Source organism: Pongo abelii, chromosome 21, assembly GCF_028885655.2.
Source record: "Pongo abelii isolate AG06213 chromosome 21, NHGRI_mPonAbe1-v2.0_pri, whole genome shotgun sequence".
NCBI lineage: Eukaryota > Metazoa > Chordata > Mammalia > Primates > Hominidae > Pongo > Pongo abelii.
The window spans coordinates 13,434,776-13,456,744 of record NC_072006.2 but is presented as its reverse complement, the minus strand read 5'-3'; the positions used below and the strand labels follow the sequence as shown (position 1 = coordinate 13,456,744).

At 43.5% G+C, this 21,969-nt stretch overlaps 1 protein-coding gene across 1 annotated transcript in view; it reads right to left on the bottom strand.

Annotated features, from left to right (window-relative positions):
• Positions 1-392: 392 nt before the first annotated feature.
• Positions 393-21,969, bottom strand: part of DTD1 (D-aminoacyl-tRNA deacylase 1) — a 176,727-nt gene continuing 155,150 nt past the window's right edge. Inside the window, exons 5-6 of the mRNA XM_024239028.3 lie at positions 21,059-21,230; positions 393-930 (exon numbers count right to left, since the gene is read on the bottom strand). Coding sequence (XP_024094796.1) covers positions 21,078-21,230 — 153 coding nt within the window. The 3' untranslated portion in view covers positions 393-930; positions 21,059-21,077. The remainder of the gene's footprint in view (positions 931-21,058; positions 21,231-21,969) is intronic.

Sequence of the window (21,969 nt, the reverse complement as noted above, 5' to 3'; positions counted from 1 at the left end):
ACATGGACAACCGTGTAGCTACTGGATAAAGGGTATCTGCACCATCCGCCATGCTGAGGCTTTCCTCCACCTCCCAAAGGTGGATACACCAGATGTGGCTCCACACTCGGTCTCAGAACAGTGTAGCCATTCTGAAACTGGACTCTCTTCCGACCCACACTCCCTTTTCCTGACATCTCACTTCCAAGTACCATGTCATCAATTGTAAACTGGATAGACAGGCTCCCACCTGGACTCAGGAGCCTGTGTGGGCCAGTTAGAGAAGGCCCTCTTGCGAGAGGCTTATTTGAAAAGAAGTGTAGATATGCATAGAGAGAGGTCAGACGCATTGCATTTCTATGGACATCATTGTTATGCAGAAACAGAGCAGAATTTGTTTGATAATAAAGTGGTTTGTTGAGATTTAGGATTTTATTATTATTTATTTTTAGAAAAAAGAGAAAATTTACAAGATGCAAAGGTCTCACACAATACATTATCACTGATGATTGCTCTCTTGACACTTCAACACGGGCCCTGGCAATAAAAAGAACATGGACAGTGTGAGTGTATTGGAGAACCCCCGCCATGGACACGCAGAATACACCACAGTGGACTTGATGACAAATGATGCTGGGCCAGCCTGTTCCAAAAGCAAGCCAAGATGTGGTAGAAACCAGCAAAGCCTTTCTGTGGGGGAGGCACGAGCGCACACCTTCTACCAGGTGCGCACCCACCTCCTGGCCCACTGGCAGTGCCCACTGCATCACTCCACCACAGCAACAACAGAAAATGATAAAACGGTCCTTTGGTGTTTTTTGCAGAGCTATTCAGGTTCCCAATTTCTTATTTCTGTCTTCCTCTTCATATTTCAGTTCCAAATTCTTAAAGTAGTATAGGTGCTTAGCATCTTGAATTTTTCAGGATCCAGTTCTGCCCAATGATAACACGCTAAAAAGACCAAAGAAGACATGTTATTAAGAAGGATTCCAATGTTTGCCTTCAGATTCTATTAGCATAGGCATATAAGAGTAACTAAGCAGCTGAAGATATGTTTTCAAGCTCATACAGTGACACCAGCATCAGTGTATCACTTCACTGAAAAACCTGCCATGTTGCCATGTATAAACCCAAATACCCTCTCCTCAAAGAGTCTCCAATTCATTACAACTCCATTCTTAGAGCAAAAGACACCAAGCCAAACATCTGAACACACTTCTAAATGGCTTTTGCATCAAAGAGATGTCACCAGGCAAAATAGAATACTTTGAAGTAAATGAAAACACAACATATCATAATTTGTTATATTCACCTAAGGCAGGGCTTAGAGGGAAATTCACAGCATTAAATGCTTATATTAGAAAAGAAAAAGGTTATCAAATCAATAATCTTGGTTTCTACCTTAAGAAATTGAAGAATAAAAGCAAAGTAAATCCAAAACAAGCAGAGAAGGAAGAGAATAATAAGCAGCAGAAACTGATGAAATTTCAAACAGAAAAAGGCAAGAGAGAAAAAATAAAAATAAAAAGATCAATAAAATAGATAAGTCTCTGGTCAGACTTACCCAGAAAAGAGAGAAGACACAAATTATCAATATCAGGAATCAAAGAGGCAACATCAGTATAGACATTACAGACATTAAAAAGATAAAAGGAATATATCACAAGCAACTTTCGACTCACAAACTAGACAACATAGATGAAATGAACAAATTCCTAGAAAAGAGATATAAAAGCATGATTTCCAAATCCTTTTAACAATGAGGGAGGTAGAGGGATGGGAGCTTAAGGAAATGCAGGGACAGGGAGTAAACTAAATGCTTAGTCTTGCGACGTTTTAAATACTACTCAAAGGATGCCTGGCTGTTTGGTACAGAAGTCCAAGTGTCTCAGGGTTTCCTTTTGTAATTCCGAGGCTATAACAAAAACCAGCTAGTATGGCCGAGATCTATGACGCACGCATTTGTCATCCAAAAGTTAAACTAAATCTAAAGCCTAACAGAGGAGTTTCTATTCCCTCAGATCTAGATTCTAATTGGATGGACTTCAGTAAAAGCAAAAGATTTCAATAAGAGTCAATATGCCATGGCAGTGCCACCTCCATGGATGTGCTTCCTGATACACTCAGTGCAGGCCACCTTCTTAAGAAAGGGTTGTATCACAAGCAGATGCTTCCATAGACTAACAGCCCTCATTCCCCTGCCCAGCTGGATAGCGAAGTCCCTATGCACACATGAGAAAGGCAAGCTGGAACCACAGCTAGCCCATGCTCTGTGGCTCTGTCTGCCACCATATCCCCAAGGCCTACCCTCGTACACCCAAACCCACCTGTAAGAGTCCTGCACACCTTCCTAAGAGCTTTCTAAAAGACAACCAGTGGGTGGAGAACAGACAACATCATTCCTGGGGACCATATTACTTTCAGTTTTTAGCTATTAGAAACAACTGATTTGTTCTTATATTGTGTGGATGATGTTAACCCAAATTACGGACCTGGGGACTATTCATACTTGTTTTCCTACCTTCAATACCAATAACTGAAATTCTGGAATTGTTCCCCACACTGACCTTTGAGAAACTCCATCTTGTTGGCATAGATTAAAATATTTGCTTTTGAACTTAAGATGAGCTTTGGAAACCTGGTTGAATGTATTTTTCTTTTACATTTACTTCAATTAAATAATCTACAATATTCCACATTTACAGTGCGTTGGGATAATAAATTTAGTCTTCAAATATTTGATGTGCAGATGGAAATTATAAAGCTCACAGTAAAAGAATGACCTAGAGAAATGTTAAAGATATTCTGTTAAATGATAAAAAACAGGTGACACTATATATATACAGTACATCTCCAACTTTGTAAAGTTAGAGAAACAGATGTAGAATTACCTGTTTAGAAAAACTGTTCCAAAGCATTATGTTAATAATAATTATCGGAGGTGGAGCCAAGATGGCCGAATAGGAACAGCTCCACTCTACAGCTCCCAGTGTGAGCAACGCAGAAGACGAATGATTTCTGCATTTCCAACTCAGGTAAAGGGTTTATCTCACTGGGGATTGTTGGACAGTGGATGCAGGACAGTAGGTGCAGCACACCGAGCGTGAGCCGAAGCGCAAGGGGTCAGGGAATTCCCTTTCCTAGCCAAGGAAAGGGGTGACAGACAGCACCTGGAAAATCAGGTCACTCCCACCCTAATAATGCACTTTTCCAACGGTCTTAGCAAATGGCACACCAGATTATATCCCATGCCTGGCTCGGAGGGTCCTACACCCACAGAGCCTCACTCATTGCTTGGACAGCAGTCTGAGATCAAATTGAAAGGTGGCAGCGAGGCTGGTGGAGGGGCGCCCACCATTGCCGAGGCTTGAGTAGGTAAACAAAGCGGCCGGGAAGCTCGAACTGGGTGGAGCCCACTGCAGCTCAAGGAGGCCTGCCTGCCTCTATAGACTCCACCTCTGGGGGCAGGGCATAGCCAAACAAAAGGCAGCAGAAACCTCTGCAGACTTAATGTCCCTGTCTGACAGCTTTGAAGAGAGTAGTGGTTCTCCCAGCATGCAGCTTGAGATCTGAGAACGGACAGACTGCCTCCTCAAGTGGGTCCCTGAACCCCGAGTAGCGTAACTGGGAGGCAACCCCCAGTAGGGGCAGACTGACACCTCACACGGCCAGGTACTCCTGACTGAGACAAAACTTCCAGAGGAACGATCAGGCAGCAACATTTGCTGTTCACCAATATCCACTGTTCTGCAGCCTCCGCTGCTGATACCCAGGCAAACAGGGTCTGGAGTGGACCTCCAACAAACTCCAACAGACCTGCAGCTGAGGGTCCTGACTGTTAGAAGGAAAACTAACAAACAGAAAGGACATCCACACCAAAACCCAATCTGTACGTCACCATCATCAAAGACCAAAGGTAGATAAAACCATAAAGATGGGGAAAACACAGAGCAGAAAAACTTAAAATTCTAAAAATCAGAGCGCCTCTCCTCCTCCAAAAGAATGCAGCTCCTCACCAGCAATGCAACAAAGCTGGACAGAGAATGACTTTGACAAGTTGAGAGAAGAAGGCTTCAGATGATCAAACTACTCCAAGCTAAAGGAGGAAGTTCGAACCCATGGCAAAGAAGATAAAAACCCTGAAAAAAGATTAGATGAATGGCTAACTAGAATAACCAATGCAGAGAACTCCTTGAAGGACCTGATGGAGCTAAAAACCACGGCAGGAGAACTATGTGATGAATGCATAAGCCTCAGTAGCCAATTCGATCAAATGGAAGAAAGGGTATCAGCGATGGAAGATCAAATGAATGAAATGAAGCAAGAAGAGAAGTTCAGAGAAAAAAAGAATAAAAAGAAATGAACAAACCCTCCAAGAAATATGGGACTATGTGAAAAGACCAAATCTATATCTGATTGGTGTATCTGAAAGTCACAGGGAGAATGGAACCAAGTTGGAAAACACTCTGCAGGATATTATACAGGAGAACTTCCCCAATCTAGCAAGGCAGGCCAACATTCAAATTCAGGAAATACAGAGAACGCCACAAAGATACTCCTCGAGAAGAGCAACTCCAAGACACATAATTGTCAGATTCACCAAAGTTGAAATGAAGGAAAAAATGTTAAGGGCAGCCAGAGAGAAAGGTCGGCTTACCCACAAAGGGAAGCCCATCAGACTAATAGCAGATCTCTCGGCAGAAACTCTACAAGCCAGAAGAGAGTAGGGGCCAATATTCAGCATTCTTAAAGAAAAGAATTTTCAACTCAGAATTTCATATCCAGCCAAACTAAGCTTCATAAGTGAAGGAGACATAAAATCCTTTACAGACAAGTAAATGCTGAGAGATTTTGTCACCACCAGGCCTGCCCTAAAAGAGCTTCTGAAGGAAGCACTAAACATGGAAAGGAAGAAAGGTACCAGCCACTGCAAAAACATGCCAAAATGTAAAGACCATCAAGGCTAGGAAGAAACTGCATCAACTAATGAGCAAAATAACCAGCTAACATCATAATGACAGGATCAAATTCACACATAACAATATTAACCTTAAATGTAAATGGACTAAATGCTCCAATTAAAAGACACAGACTGGCAAATTGGATAAAGACTCAAGACCCATCAGTGTGCTGTATTCAGGAAACCCATCTCATGTGCAGAGACACACATAGGCTCAAAATAAAAGGATGGAGGAAGATCTACCAAGCAAATGGAAAACAAAAAAAGGCAGGGGTTGCAATCCTAGTCTCTGATAAAACAGACTTTAAACCAACAAAGATCAAAAGAGACAAAGAAGGCCATTACATAATGGTAAAGAGATCATTTCAACAAGAAGAGCTAACTATCCTAAATATATATGCACCCAATACAGGAGCAACCAGATTGAGCAAGTCCTTAGAGACCTACAAAGAGACTTAGACTCCCACACAATAATAATGGGAGACTTTAACACCCCACTGTCAACATTAGACAGATCAACGAGACAGAAAGTCAACAAGGATATCCAGGAATCGAACTCAGCTCTGCACCAAGTGGACCTAATAGACATCTACAGAACTCTCCACCCCACATCAACAGAATATACATTCTTTTCAGCAGCACACCACACCTATTCCAAAATTGACCACATAGCTGGAAGTAAAGCACTCCTCAGCAAATGTAAAAGAACAGAAATTATAACAAACTGTCTCTCAGATCACAGTGCAATCAAACTAGAACTCAGGATTAAGAAACTCAAAACCGCTCAACTACATGGAAACTGAACAACCTGCTCCTGAATGACTACTGGGTACATAACGAAATGAAGGCAGAAATAAAGATGTTCGTTGAAACCAACGAGAACAAAGACACAACATACCAGAATCTCTGAGACACATTTAAAGCAGTGTGTAGAGGGAAATTTACAGCACTAAGTGCCCACAAGAGAAAGCAGGAAAGATCTAAAATTGACAACCTAACATCACAATTAAAAGAACTAGATAAACAAGAGCAAACACATTCAAAAGCTAGCAGAAGGCAAGAAATAACTAAGATCAGAGCAGATCTGAAGGAAATAGAGACACAAAAAACCCTTCAAAAAATTAATGAATCCAGGAGCTGGTTTTTTGAAAAGATCAACAAAATTGATAGACCACTAGCAAGACTAATAAAGAAGAAAAGAGAGAAGAATCAAATAGATGCAATAAAAAATGATAAAGGGGATATCACCACTGATCCCACAGAAATACAAACTACCATCAGAGAATACTATAAACATCTCTACGCAAATAAACTAGAAAATCTAGAAGATATGGATAAATTCCTTGACACATACACCCTCCCAAGACTAAACCAGGAAGAAGTTGAATCTCTGAATAGACCAATAACAGGCTCTGAAATTGAGGCAATAATCAATAGCTTACCAACCAAAAAAAGTCCAGGAGCAGATGGATTCACAGCTGAATTCTACCAGAGGTACAAGGAGGAGCTGGTACCATTCCTTCTGACACTCTTCCAATCAATAGAAAAAGAGGGAATCCTCCCTAACTCATTTATGAGGCCAGCATCATCCTGATACCAAAGCCTGACAGAGACACAACAAAAAAAGAGAATTTTAGACCAATATTCTTGATGAACATTGATGCAAAAATCCTCAATAAAATACTGGCAAACCGAATCCAGAAGCACATCAAAAAGCTTATCCACCATGATCAAGTGGGCTTCATCCCTGGGACACAAGGCTGGCTCAACATACACAAACCAATAAACGTAATCCAGCACATAAACAGAACCAAAGACAAAAACCACATGATTATCTCAATAGATGCAGAAAAGGCTTTTGACAAAATTCAACAACGCTTCATGCTAAAAACTCTCAATAAATTAGGTATTGATGGGACACATCTCAAAATAATAAGAGCTATCTATGACAAGCCCACAGCCAATATCATACTGAATAGACAAAAACTGGAAGCATTCCCTTTGAAAACTGGCACAAGACAGGGATGCCTTCTCTCACCACTCCTATTCAACATAGTGTTGGAAGTTCTGGCCAGGGCAATCAGGCAGGAGAAGGAAATAAAGGGCATTCAATTAGGAATAGAGGAAGTCAAATTGTCCCTGTTTGCAGATGACATGATTGTATATCTAGAAAACCCCATCATCTCACCCCAAAATCTCCTCAAGCTGATAAGCAACTTTAGCAAAGTCTCAGGATACAAAATCAATGTACAAAAATCACTAGCATTCTTATACACCAATAACAGACAAACAGAGAGCCAAATCACAAGTGAACCCCCATTCACAATTGCTTCAAAGAGAATAAAATACCTAGGAATCCAGCTTACAAGGAATGTGAAGGACCTCTTCAAGGAGAACTACAAACCACTGCTCAATGAAATAAAAGAGGATACAAACAAATGAAAGAACATTCCATGCTCATGGGTAGGAAGAATCAATATCGTGAAAATGGCCATACTAACCAAGGTAATTTATAGATTCAATGCCATCCCCATCAAGCTAACAATGACTTTCTTCACAGAATTGGAAAAAAACTACTTTAAAGTTCATTTGGAACCAAAAAAGAGCCCGCATGGCCAAGTCAATCCTCAGCCAAAAGAACAAAGCTGGAGGCATCACGCTACCTGACTTCAAACAGTACTACAAGGCTACAGTAAACAAAACAGCATGGTACTGGTACCGAAACTGAGATATAGACCAACGGAACAGAACAGAGGCCTCAGAAATAATGCCACATACCTACAACTATCTAATCTTTGACAAACCTGACAAAAACAAGAAATGGGGAAAGGATTCCCTATTTAATAAATGGTGCTGGGAAAACTGGCTAGCCATATGTAGAAAGCTGAAACTGGATCCCTTCCTTACACCTTATACAAAAATTAATTCAAGATGGATTAAAGACTTATATGTTAGACCTACAACCATAAAACCCCTAGAAGAAAACCTAGGCAATGCCATTCAGGACATAGGCATGGGCAAGGACTTCATGTCTAAAACACCAAAAGCAATGGCAACAAAAGCCAAAATTGACCAATGGGATCTAATTAAACTAAAGAGCTTCTGCACAGCAAGAGAAACTACCATCAGAGTGAACAGGCAACCTACAGAATGGGAGAAAATTTTTGAAACCTCCCGAACACCCCAGATGTGCTCTGAATGACTGTTCCTCACATAGCATTCCAGAGCACTCCTGCTCTGGTCTGAATGTTTCTCCCTCAGATAGTATTCCAGAACACTGCTGCTGGGTTCCGAGTGTTTCTCCCTCACGTACAATTCCAGAACACTGCTACGTGTGTCTAAATGTTTGTCCCTCATATAGGATCCCAGAACACTGCTACGAGGGTCTGAAAGTTTGTCCATCACATAGGATTCCAGAACACTGCTACGAGGTTCTGAATTATTCTCCGTCAAATAGGATTGCACAACACAGCTCTTGGGTTCTGAGTGTTTGTCCCTCACTTAGGATTCCAGAACACTGCTACATGGGTCTAAATGTTTGTGCCTCACATAGGATTCCAGGACACTCCTGCTGTGGTCTGAATGTTTCTCCCTCACATAGGATTCTAAAACACTGCTGCTGGGTTCTGAGAATTTGTCCCCTCACATAGGATTCCAGAACACTGCTACGAGGGTCTGAATGTTTGTCCCTCACATAGGATTCCAGAACACTGCTACGAGGGTCTGAATGTCTGTCCCTCACATAGGATTACAGAACACTGCTGCTGTGGTCTGAATGTTTGTCCCTCACTTCGAATTCCAGAAGAATCCTGCTGTCGTCTGAATGTTTGTCCCTCACATAGGATTCCAGAACAATGCTGCTGGGTTCTGAGTGTTTGTCCCTCAGATAGGATTCCAGAACACTGCTATGATGGTCTGAATGTTTGCCCCTCACATAAGATTCCAGAACACTGCTACGAGGGTGTGAATGTTTGTCCCTCACATAGGATTCCAGAACATTGCTGCTGTGGTCTAAATGTTTGTCCCTTACATAGGATTCCAGAACACTCCTGCTGTGGTCTGAATGTTTGTCCCTCACATAGGATTCCAGAACAATGCTACGAGGGTCTGAATGTTTGAGTGGGAGAAAATTTTTGCAATCTACTCATCTGACAAAGGGCTAATATCCAGAATCTACAATGAACTTAAACAAATTTACAAGAAAAAACAAACAACCCCATCAAAAAGTGGGTGAAGGATATTAATAGACACTTCTCAAAAGAAGACATTTATGCAGCCAAAAGACACATGAAAAAATGTTCATCATCACTGGGCATCAGAGAAATGCAAATCAAAACCACAATGAGATACCATCTCACACCAGTTAGAATGGCAATCATTCAAAAGTCAGGAAACAACAGGTGCTGGAGAGGATGTGGAGAAATAGGAACACTTTTACACTGTTGGTGGGACTGTAAACTAGTTCAACCATTGTGGAAGTCAGTGTGGCGATTCCACAGGGATCTAGAACTAGAAATACCATTTGACCCAGCCATCCCATTACTGGGTATATACCCAAAGGATTATAAAACATGCTGCTATAAAGACACATGCACACGTATGTTTATTGCCGCACTATTCACAGTAGCAAAGACTTGGAACCAACCCAAATGTCCAACAATGATAGACTGGATTAAGAAAATGTGGCACATATACACCATGGACTACTATGCAGCCATAAAAAATGATGAGTTCATGTCCTTTGTAGGGACATGGATGAAGCTGGAAACCATCATTCTCAGCAAATTATCGCAAGGACAAAAAAACCAAACACCGCATGTTCTCACTCACAGGTGGGAACTGAACAATGAGAACACATGGACACAGGAAGGGGAACATCACACACTGGGGCCTGTTGTGGGGTGGGGGAGGGGGGAGGGATAGCATTAGGAGATATACCTAATGCTAAATGACGAGTTAACAGGTGCAGCACACCAACATGGCGCATGTATACATATGTAACAAACCTGTACGTTGTGCACATGTACCCTAGAACTTAAAGTATAATAAAAAATCATCATCATCATCATCATAGAATGATAAGGTGGCAGATGACTTTTATTTTCTTCTTCGGGTATTTTGGCATTTTTGATATTTTCTATGAGTGAGCATTACCTTTGTAATAAAAAAATGGCTTTCAAAAGAAATTTTATATGAGAAAGATGATTTAGGAATTTCTGTTCCCTACTAGAGAAACACAGAACTGGAAGGGATCCTGAGAGGTTTTGGCCAATGGGTTCTTAAAGTTTTTAGGTAAACTTCCTAGGCATAAGAACTTTATAAAGCATCTAACCTGAAGGACAAACCATTAGGTATGCCTTTAGAATTAACTGTGCTACTACTGGGAACACTAATGGGCTGGCCTAATCATAAGATCAATGTTAGTATCATGAGTGATTTGTAAACTACACGCAAGAGATTTTTGGCCAGCAGTGGACACTGTTCCAGCTGAGAGCCACCGCCCACTACAATACATGGATTGGTCAATAGACGTTGCTCTCTATTTCTAGTCTCACTTGCTAAAGATGTCTCTTCCTATTTCTTGAACTATAGAATAACCCAGGAGCCAGGTTCCTGGCCACCAACCTGGAGTAGCTGGAGAACATGCAGCTCACATAGCTGGAAGCTTGAATGAGGAAGGTGAGGTCCAGCTGCCAAATTAGAAGTGCTGAGCAGAAGTTCTGTTTAAGCTAAACCATGTGTTTAAGCTAAACACATGGTTCTCCAGAAAAGGGTGGACTATTGAGGCTTGAAATTCAGAAACCCTGGATAAGGGGTAATGTGTCTTCCTCTAAGAGCTACTGAAGGGATGCTGTCTATTTCCAAATGTATGTGCATCACATGAGCTACTGAGGACAGACATGACCCGGAGGCTGGGGACACCTGACAGGCAGTAGTAAGAGGTGCCTGATAACTTAGCACCACAATTTCATAGTCTTATGAAAGAAGCTAGGGGAACCACCAGTTTCCTCCACCTGCTGTAGTAGTTCTCTTTTACTGCCGTCAACCACCAGGGACAGGGAGGAACATCTCCAGTGAGGCCAGCCCAGGACCAGAAGAAAGGAAACCTTTCACAGCCCACTTAAACACTGAATCCCTCAAAGACACTGACTTCCAACTGACCTGCTTCTGGCTTCAGGCCATTTAAGCAACCACAGGATGCAAGTACTAGACTTAGAACACACACACGCCACAGATCTGTTCTCCAAATCACTGTTAAAAGGAACAAGATTTTTTTTTTTTACCTATTTATTTCAGGTCTTAGCTGGTAATCGCATCAGAATTCATTTACCTAGAAAGGTAAGGCTGTTCTATGCAAAAACATGAGAGATGCTGGGAAGTTATCAGTGCAGGCTTCACTCTGACCTTCTAGCACTGTTAGATTCCAGCAAGCTCCCTCCACTGAAGTGTCAAAAGATCCCCAGAATCAGAATCTCTTTCTTTGCTTGAGAGCTGATCGTCCTGACTTCACAGATAGAACATGAAAAGAATGATTTCCTAATTACGAATGGAAAGCTTAATGCAATGCAATAAAACAAGCATGGGGAAAAAATTGATGTTACCTGAAAGTGGTAGGAACAAACTTTGACAGCAATTGGCTTTTATTTTTTGGCTTTAACTTATTCTCCCATCTATTATTTCTCATGTATATTGTACTTATTTATATATATCAATGTCTTTTTTTTTTTTCTTTTTTTGAGACAGAGTCTCGCTTCATTGCCCAGGCTGGAGTGCAGTGGCGCGATCTCAGTTCGCTGCAACCTCTGCCTCCTTGGTTCGAGCGATTCTCTTGTCTCAGCCTCCTGAGTAGCTAGGATTACAGGCGTACACTACCACACCTAGCTAATTTTTGTATTTTTTGTAGAGACGGGGTTTCACCATGTTGGGCAGGCTGATCTTGAACTCCTGACCTCAGGTGATCCACCCGCCTCGGCCTCCCAAAGTGCTGGGATTACAGGCATGAGCCACCACACCCGGCCAGTGTCAGTCTTATAGTACTTAAAGTGATTCAGATGACAGTATCAAAATCATAACTTGATCCCTATAGGTTGGTGCTGTTTAGTTGAATTTTCTGCAATGATAGAATAGCAGCCACTAGCTGTATGTAGCTAGTGAGCACTTGAAATATGGCTACTGTGACTGAGAAAGTGAATTTTAAATTTTATTTAATTGTAATTTACATCCAAATAGCCACATGTAGTTAGTAGCTACTGTATTAGATGGCACACTCTAAATTATTTGTAAGCCTGGCTCTGCACCTTAGCAATAGACAGAATCACTAATCATGGCCAGTTATTTTCTAATAAATAGGGTAATGGCCAATTTATTTTCTAATAAATAAGGTAATGGAGGTGGAAGCCTGGGCATAGATAAAATCCAGCCCCACTACTGGTAAAGTAATATAACATGCTACTCTGCATCAGTGAGGAAGCAAACCAACCTCATGGATAACAAAAAACCAGAATAACACTTAAGGTTTGGGAACAGTAACCTCCAGGTAAGAAGAAGAATGGGGCAGACAAAAATATTTGAATAGATATTACTTAAAATGTCCCAAATGTATTGAAAGGCATACAGTTACAGATTCAAGATCAGCGGACCCAAAAAGATCCCCAGAATCAGACTGGGACTATGACACAGATGTTGGAATTATCAGACAGGGAACTTTTTAAAATTATGGTTAATATGTTAAGGGCTCTAATGAAAAAGTAAACAATATGCAAGAACAGATGGGTAATGTAAGCAGAGAGATGGAAACTCCAAGAAAGAAACAAAAGGAAATAATAGAAATCAGAAACACTGTAACAGAAATGAAGAATGCCTTTGATGGGCTCATGAATAAACTGGACACAACCAAGAAAGAATCAGTGAGCTCAAAGATAGGTCATTACAAACTTTCCCAACCAAAAACAAAGAGAAAAAGAATGGGAAAAAAAGAACAGACTATCCAAGACTGCAGAGCAATTGCAAAAGATGTACCATTTATACAATTGGAATACCAAAAGGAGAAGAGAGAACAGAGAGGAAATTGTGAAAGAAGCTAGGGTTATTGAAGTATTAATGGTCAAGAACTTTCCAAACTTAATGACAGACATCAAATCACAGATCCAAGAAGCTCAGAAAATACCAAGCAAGAACCACACCTAGGCATGTCATATCCAAACTGCGGAAAACCAAAGACAAAATTTTGAAGAAGCTGGGGGCTGGGGGTGGGGTGAGGAGAACCCACCTTACCTATAGAGCAATAAGAATGAGAATTACAGGGGACTTCTCATAAACTGCAAACAAAGAGAGAGAGGAATAAAAATTTAAATATTGAAAATATTTAAATATTTCTTTCTCTCTCATGCCTTGGAAACTCAAAGCTGCTCCTCTAGGGCTGTGAGGCTCCTAGGGCTCTTTCTGTTTTTAAAGAAAGGCAAATAAAAAAACAAACAAAAAAAAAAACAAAAACTACAAGTCTAGAAGTCTATACCAGCAAAATTATCCTTCAAAAACAAAGTAAAGGCCGGCCATGGTGGCTCACTCCTGTAATCCCAGCACTTTGGGAGGCTGAGATGTGTGGATCACTTGCAGCCAGCAGTTGGAAAGCAACCTGGCCAACATGGCAAAACCCTATCTCTACAAAAAATTAGCCAGGCACGTTGGTGCATGCCTTTAATCTCAGCTACTCAGGAGGCCGAGGCACAAGAATCGCTTGAACCTGGGAGGTGGAGGATGCAGTGAGCAGGGATTGCACCACTGCACTCCAGCCTGGGCGACAGAGTGAATGAGACTCTATCTCAAAAAAAAAAAAAAAAGACTATTTAAGGTAATGATAGTGACAATGTATTAGGTGAGTATCGCATATGTAAAGTGAAATGAATGATAGCAATGTCACTGGGAATACGCTGTTGTTATAAGGTGCCTGTTACAAGTGAAGTGGTAGAGTGTCATTCAAGGTGGACTTAGACTAGTTAAAAATGTATATTGTAAACTCCAGGGCAACCACTAAAAAAATTGTTTTAAGTTAAAAAAAGATAAAAACACTACCCAGAGACACAGCTAGTTTTATACCATGAAATACCAGCACACGGACGTGAGAATGTGGTACGAATGTTGATACAGGGAAGCAAAGTGAAGCTCGGAGAATGAAAGGAGTCCTACCTTATATGGTGAAAAGAACAGTGAAAAGGGATTGAATACCTTTTCAACAGAAAACACACACCCACACACACACACACACACTCGGCTGCTGTAGCTCATTAGGAAGAAGTGTGCTCAGCCTAGACACATCTTACTATTCAGACAAAGGTCACATTGAAAAAGCAAACAGATGGCAGCTTCTGAAACACTTCCCTTGTTTGGTTTCAAGTGTGTTGCCATTTGAGGAGAGAAATGTGGGGTGTCGGTCAGGAGCACGCTCCTCTCACACCCTAATTACAGCAGCTAAGTCAATACTCAAATGAGGCAATACTTGACCCTGCAATCAAATCAGAAACCACATTCTTTTAGTGAGAGGTGGCCCTAGTGCCTTTAGCAGTGGCCAGAAAGGAGAAATAATAGAGCTGCATCCTCATAGAAAACCTCAAATCCTCCCAGCAAGGTGAGAGAGCCTGAAGGATTGAGACAGAGGACAAAAACACAGTTAATTTTAGCAGTTTCATGTCCACTTGGTAAAATAAGAAGCAACATTTGCAATGTGATAGAGAAATGTCAAGGCCCTGGAAATGTCCTCTGAACCATGAAGGGTTTTGAATCATTTTCAAAGAAAAATATGCCCAAGATCATGCAGTTTCTCATTCAATTTTCTTTTGCCTTTTCTTTCTCTCTCGTGCCTTGGAAACTCAAAGCTGCTCCCCTTAGGGCCTGCCAGATTCCCTAGGGCTCTTTCTGTTTTTAAAGAAAAGCAAATGAAAAGTGCTACTCCCTTCATAGTGAGGGGGCTGCTGTTGTTCTGGGGAACAAAACAAATGTCAGGGTCACCTTCTGTCTGTCACCATTTAATCCAGCTCTCACAGATATCTGAATATTTGGTGGTGATTTTGTGGCCTACTGGGATGACAAATTTCATCAGAAGGGGCAACAAAACCCACGCGCAACAAAAAACCCCAAATATATCATTGGAATACCAGCTGTCACTTGGTTCTGGTTCCGTTTAGGATCTTCAAATCAAGGAACATGGCTAAATTCTCAGAAGCAAGAGCACCCAGCCCCGCTCTGGTCCTCGGCTAGTTGTGGGCAGCTCTGAAGGACTCCTCCCTGCCTGGACATCTGTCCGTGCCTGACACCGTCACTGCTGACCCTGATGTAAAGAAGAACAACCGGATGCCTATGGTAAACCATCAATAAACGGTTTTCCTTGTGCACTTTGTCCAAAACCCAGACAGTACCATATACATTGGTATAAACAAAACGTGGCCTCTGTCTTTTCATGGGCCGATCTAAACTTGTTCATGAGCCTCCATGCGCTGAGTAGCAATAGGGGGGTTCCTGAGCATACAGAGGCTCCATTTCACCTTAATGTCAACAGTACTCTGGGTCCTCAGTGTCCTCTGTGGCAGGATAGCTGGTGCAGCTCGGCACCTGGGCCCTGACACTGCACCACTGAGGGACGGTGGGCTACTTGAAGTTTGGTGTCTCTTGCTCAGGGACCCAAAGCCCTCTCTGGCTGACCTGGCCTCGTCTCAGTTCTCACCAGCATATCTCACTCAGTCTCAGGTCTCATTAATGACAGACCCCTGCAAGTCTCATCCAGGAGGGCAGTGGAGGTCACAGCTGAGACCTGGAGGGACTGTCAGTGCTATGAAGAGCTGAGGCCATGACCCCCAACCTCCTAATGAAGCTGCCCCCTCATGGCCTCTGCAGCAGGCTCACCTCACCACTTCTATCCAGGATCCAGAGTCAGCCCACAGGCCCAACACAGCTTTCCTCCACACCCTCCACCAGGCAGAGAACACCCTCTGGAGCCTTCCCCACCCCACAGCGATGCTGGGCAGCACTCTCACAGGCCCTGAGGCCTGACCGTGTCTTGCCACCTCACTGGGCTGCAGCTGCCTCCTGGAGCCCTGGAGCCACCTGCACTGCTCTCCCTCCAGAATCCCTGTCACGGCTTCCAGGTTTCCTGCAACCCAACCCCCATTCCCCCACTCCAAGGATCCCAGCCTGGAGCACAGCCAGAACATGCCAGGAGCCTTCAGCTTCCCTTCCATCTGTCCCTCTGCTCCTTCCCACTAAGTCTCCTAACCTGAAGGCTGAGGCCAGCCAGGAACTTCCCTCCATTGCCCTCTTCCTCCTCTTTTGCCTGCCTCTTCCCAAGGGCCCCATGATGGCATGGCTGCAGTGAACTTGACTTATAGGGAAGGGGAAGGAAAAACACAACTGCCTCCTCCTTTCCAAACACTGCCCGTGGGGTCTGCTCCCCTTGCTGCCTCCCCTCTGTGGCTGGCCCTATTTGGGTAATTCACAATAGCACCACTGACCCCAAGTTCTATGCTACCTAATCTGCACTACCGTGAGAAGGAAATAAATACGTTTTTTAAATGTCATTAATGTGAGAGAAGCAAGAAGTAGATACCTACGAGTCCATGAGAATTCCCCTCGTAAACTTAGATGTTGGGGAAAAATGTGAAATGTTCACACCCTCCTCCTCCCCCTTCTTTTTATGTGCTCAGTTTTCCTTCTATGAGCATGTTCTCCTGTACATTCTGTGACACACGCAGTATCTGTCCCCTCATCTGCCCATGAGACCCTAGGGTGTTTTTCTTGCCCACAGAATTAGCAGAATTACTCCCAGGCTACACCCAGGGGCCACAGAACACTAACATCCATGGTGTATTCTCTACAGGAATTACTCTGAGGCCAAATCTAAAGCAAATGGAAGTCTTTAAGTTGTTATGTTTTGCACGAATTTTAAAAGTAACAAAACTCAGTACCCCATCATAGATTAAACCAAAGATTTTCAAAGCACTGATCAGATATAAAGCAAAAATCAAGGCATTAAATTTATAAAATGTATTAGGCTAATAATACAACCCAGGAAGGAATCAGCTAGGTGGCATTTGAATTTTTTAAGCTGTTTTGAAAATACAAACCTCCAAGGCATATGTGAATTTGTATTTGTGTGTGTGTGTGTGTGTGTGTGTGTGTGTGTGTGTGTGTGTGTGTGTGTGTGTGTGTGTGTGTGTGTGTGTGTGTGTGTGTATGCGTGCCAGTGTGTTTAAGCTTGATAATCTGGGTCTGGTTGCTGGGAGACAGGGGCTTGTATGTTTCTCCCTCTCCCATTCATTAAGTTCATGATGGGAGTTTGAACATTCAAGTTGTTTTTTTGTTTTGTTTTGTTCGTTCGTTTGTTTGTTTTTGAGATGGAGTCTCACTCGGTCACCAGGCTGGAGTGCAGTAGCGCGATCTCAGCTCACTGCAACCTCCACCTCCTGGGTTCAAGAGATTCTCCTGCCTCAGCCTTCTGAGTAGCTGGGACTACAGGCGCGCATCACCATGCCCAGCTAATTTTTTTTTTTTTTTGTATTCTTTGTAGAGACGGAGTTTCACCATATTGGCCAGATGGTCTCGATCTCTTGACCTCGTGATCCACCTGCCTGGGCCTCCCAAAGTGCTGGGATTACAGGCATGAGCCACCATGCCCAGCCCAAGTTGTTTTGAACCTGTTGTTAAGGTCCCAATTCACTGCAGGAAAGGCTATTGAGTACAGTCTTCAACAGAACTGGAAGGAGAGACATGGGCCATGCCTGAGCATTAAGGCTGGGAAGCTTCCCTGAACCCCAGGAGTGGAAACTGGAGTGTCCAATCTGAGTTTTGCTTCTGGACCAAGTAACTACTAAAACTTGGCCTAACCAGTAACCAGTCCCTGCACCTTTCATTCAAGGAACAGGAGCAGCGCTGGGATGCTCTCTCTGTCATGCTTCCCTGTGATCCAGGGAAGCCTGAGAAAACACAGAAACATGCCGGGGAGGGAACGGGCCCACCCCCGCCCTGCCCAGGCTGCTGGGGCCAGTTCCAGGCACCACGACTTCTACCTGCCTGCCTTCCACAAAGCACTGCTGAGGGAGATGAGTTTTCCTCCAATAGAAGAAAAACCACAGAACTTACTCACTGTCACCCAAAAGTTAGCAGGATGGAAAGAAGACCTCGATGAGTTTCTGAATTACTGCTTGACCCATTTAACTAGCACAACTGAAAAAGTATCTTAAAGGGCCACTCTGTGCCCTGTCTTCACTTAGCACATTTCACCTCTTTGGATTAAGGATTTCTGGACAGATCATAAATCAGAAGCACCAGCAATATTTGTGGTGCCAAAAGTGACCACTAACAAAAGTGAATTACCATGAAGTTTTGGAGGAGTGGGAGTGGAAGTTTTATGTGACGTCCCTTCCCTCCGAGGGGACACCCTTCAGTGTCCCATGCATACGTGAGATACATAAGCCAAGGCTGGTCACCACAGTGCTGTTGTCTCCCTGCACAACACTAGCAGGAAAACACAGTGATGAGGGAACAGTTAAGAGGACAACAGGACTCACTGTCCAGTCCCCTCCCCTAAAACTGTCTATGAACCAACAATTCACCCTTCCTGAGCTCTCCATTCTGTTCCTCTCGTCTGTGTATCCATTTGGGAGCTGGTGCCACTGTGCCCAATTATTACTAATGTATCTTTTCTAAATTTTATTTTTAAGAGTCAGGGTCTCACTCTGTCACCCAGGCTGGAGTGCAGTGCTGCAATCATGGCTCACTGCAGCCTCCAACTCCCAAACTCAAGCAATCCTCCCACCTCAGCTTTTTGAGTAGCTAGGATGATAGGCAAGCGCCACCATGCTCAGCTAATTTTTTTTTTTAAGAGATGGGGGTCTCACCATGTTGCCCAGGCTGGTCTCAAACTCGGGTTCAAGTGATCCTCTTGCTTCAACCTCCCAAAGTGCTAGGATTACAGGTGTAAGCCACCACACCTGGCCTAATATATCTCACTTCCTGGTATTGTGGATCCTAAAAGCCATTTCATAGGTACACTTCTGACCCTTGCTCTCTTTCAGAAGAGAAAGAGAAGGCTGAAAAACACCTTCTGGATGTTCTTCTATCATAATTTGGTGTCTCCTGGGTGAATTCTGTCTCCTAACTTGGTTTTAACCACAGTCTGTGAGCTGAAGGCTCCAAACTGTATGTCCGAGACCTGGCTCCCCAGCTGTAAAGCCACAGACTCAACAGACCACTGGCAACACCATTGGCTGCCAACGGGCACCTCAAACACAACACACCCAAAATAGGTACCGTCAGCAACCCCCATCTTCCTCCCTCATCCTTCTGGATGTCTCCTCTTCCAATCTCATCAGTCACCAAGTTGAAATGATTCTATTTCCTTTACATCTTTCAATCCCACTCTTTCCCCTCTGTTCCTACTATAATTTCTTCTCTGGACTTCTGCAATCACCTCCTAATGGGCCTATCTGCTTCCAGCCTCACTCCCCAAAGCTGCTCGAGTGCTGTTTTTAAACTTTGTATCGGATGATGTCATTTGAACACTTAAAACCTTTCAGAGGTCTCTCCCGCCCCAGGATAAAATCCAAATTCCTCAGGGTTGCATACCAGACCCTATACAATCTAGACCTCCTATTTCTCTAACTTCAGAGATGCTCCCTGCCCTCCCACTCCACTTGGCACTCAACACTCCCACCCTTCTGCAATTCCTCCATTCCCAAACTCTCCTGTCCTTGCTCCACAACCTCCAGACAGCATTTGCACTGCTATTCTCTTGGCTCAGGCAGCTCTCCCCGGCCCTTGCCCCTCATCTCCCTCCCCACTGCCACCTGTCCTTCCAGATCTGGTCCCAGGCCTCTGAGGGGCCTCCCCTGACCTCCCATCTCCACCCCACGCCTGTTCACACTCCTGCCACACGCACCTTGCTGTAACTGTTCCTATGCTTCTCCTTGAACCTGTGACCTCCCCGTGACAGGTCCTGGGTCCCTCAAATCTGCACCCGGTATTTGGCCCAGTGCTTGGCAAAATAAACAGGTTCCCTGGGGGGAGGAACTAGGCACAGTGCCATCAGATGGCCGCATCACAGTTTCAAGGCCTCTGATGTTGAGGCAGGGAGGTGGACTCTGTGCTACAGTGAGCCACGATAAGAATAAAATGCCATTTTAGGAAAAGTAAACTGGCAGTGCCACATAGGGCACTGTGAAGGATTTCAGAACACAGGACAGGTGGCAATGAGAGGAGGCCGCTGAGATGGCAGTGCCCTTTCCTAGAGTGGCTAAGAGCAGGAAGGGAGATGCGGGAGCGCAGGTGGACTCTGCATCTGCATCTGGATTCTGTATCCGTGAGTGAGTGCTCTGCACAGGCAATCACAGCAGCAGCTGTGGACGGGCACAGGCAGCCAGAGAAGGTGGCACAAGCAGGTTCCACCCCAGGCCTGTGGTATGCCACCCTCCTGCATCTCAATGAATAAAATACAATCTTATTTGCTAACTGATATGGTTTGGCTGCATCCCCACCCAAATCTCATCTTGAATTGTAGCTCCCATAATTCCCACGTGGGAACACACACGTGGAAATTATGGGAACTACAATTCAAGATGAGGGACCTGGTGGGAGGTAACTGAATCATGGGGGCAGTTTCCCCCATACTGTTCTCTTGGTAGTGAACAAGTCTCACAAGAGCTGATGGTTTTATAAGGGGAAACCCCTTTCACTTGATTTTTTTTTTTTTTTTTTTTTTTTTTTTTTTTGAGATGGAGTCTTGCTCTGTCACCAGGCTGGAGTGCTTGACCCTTATACTCTCTTGCCTGCCGCCATGTAAGAAGTGCCTTTGCCTGCAACCATGATTGTGAGGCCTCCCCAGCCACGTGGAACTATGAGTCCACTAAACCTCTTTATCTTTATAAATTACTCAGTCTCAGGTATGTCTTTATCAGCAGTGTGAAAACGGACTAACACACTAACTTTTGTCTCCATCCTGGAAGGCTGCAGATTTAAGGAAGCTATGGATGAATGCTGTGAAATGAATGAATTCAGCCTCAGCAGCTATTCCCTCCTATTCATTGCTGCTTCCCCAAAATGTGGGAAGATGAAGCCAAGCAGGGAAACTCCTACCCGAATTCTGCCTCCTGAGCTATGGCTCCCGTTCAGAGGACACGTCGCCCTCGGCCCCGCTGCTGGCACTGCGGTCTTCTTTTCGGGGAGTGTTTCTTTCCTTGCTTGATTCAGAAGGTCCCTTAGCTCTGGTCTTTTCTTTCCTCTGCTGCTGTTTTTCGAGCTTTGACAGCTGATTAAATAAAAATAAAAAAGAATATTTTACAAACACAAACACATGCCTGTGTATCCCACACACCAGTGACTTCCCAGGTAGGAACCACTGAAAAGTTTTTTTCTGATAACCTGGCAGAGCACAGTGGTTCAGATATACCAAATTATACACAGACTGTTTCTCCAACAGGCACCTGAATCACTGAAACAAATCATTAGTCATAGGAGTAATCACTCTCAGACTTTTCCCCAACCATAATTCAACTTGGCACACAGTATGAGGGAGCGGTCATGCCACAGCCTTCTTCAACAGCCTTAGAAGAGCTCCATATTTGAAGGCTTTTCATCTCTTACTTTTTTCTTTGATAGTTTTTTTTCTCATCAAGTTACCTTCTACTTGTTGTTTTCTTTTTTCTTTTCTTTTTTTTTTTTTTTTTTGTTTTTGAGACAGGGTCTCACTCTGTTGCCCAGGCTGAAGTACAGTGGTGCAATCATGGTTCACTGCAGCCTCAACCTCCTGGGTTCAAGTGATCCTCCCACCTCAACCTCCCAAGTATCTGTGACTACAGGTGCATGCCAATTTTTCTGTAGAAACAGAGTTTCACCATGTTGCCCAAGCTGTTCTTGAACTCCTGGGCTCAAGCAACCCACCCACCTTGGCCTCCCAAAGTGTTGTGATTACAGGTGTGAGCCACCATGCCACACCACGTGTTTTCTAAAGAATGTTCAAAACATGTTACTCTTTGCTGAAGATTACT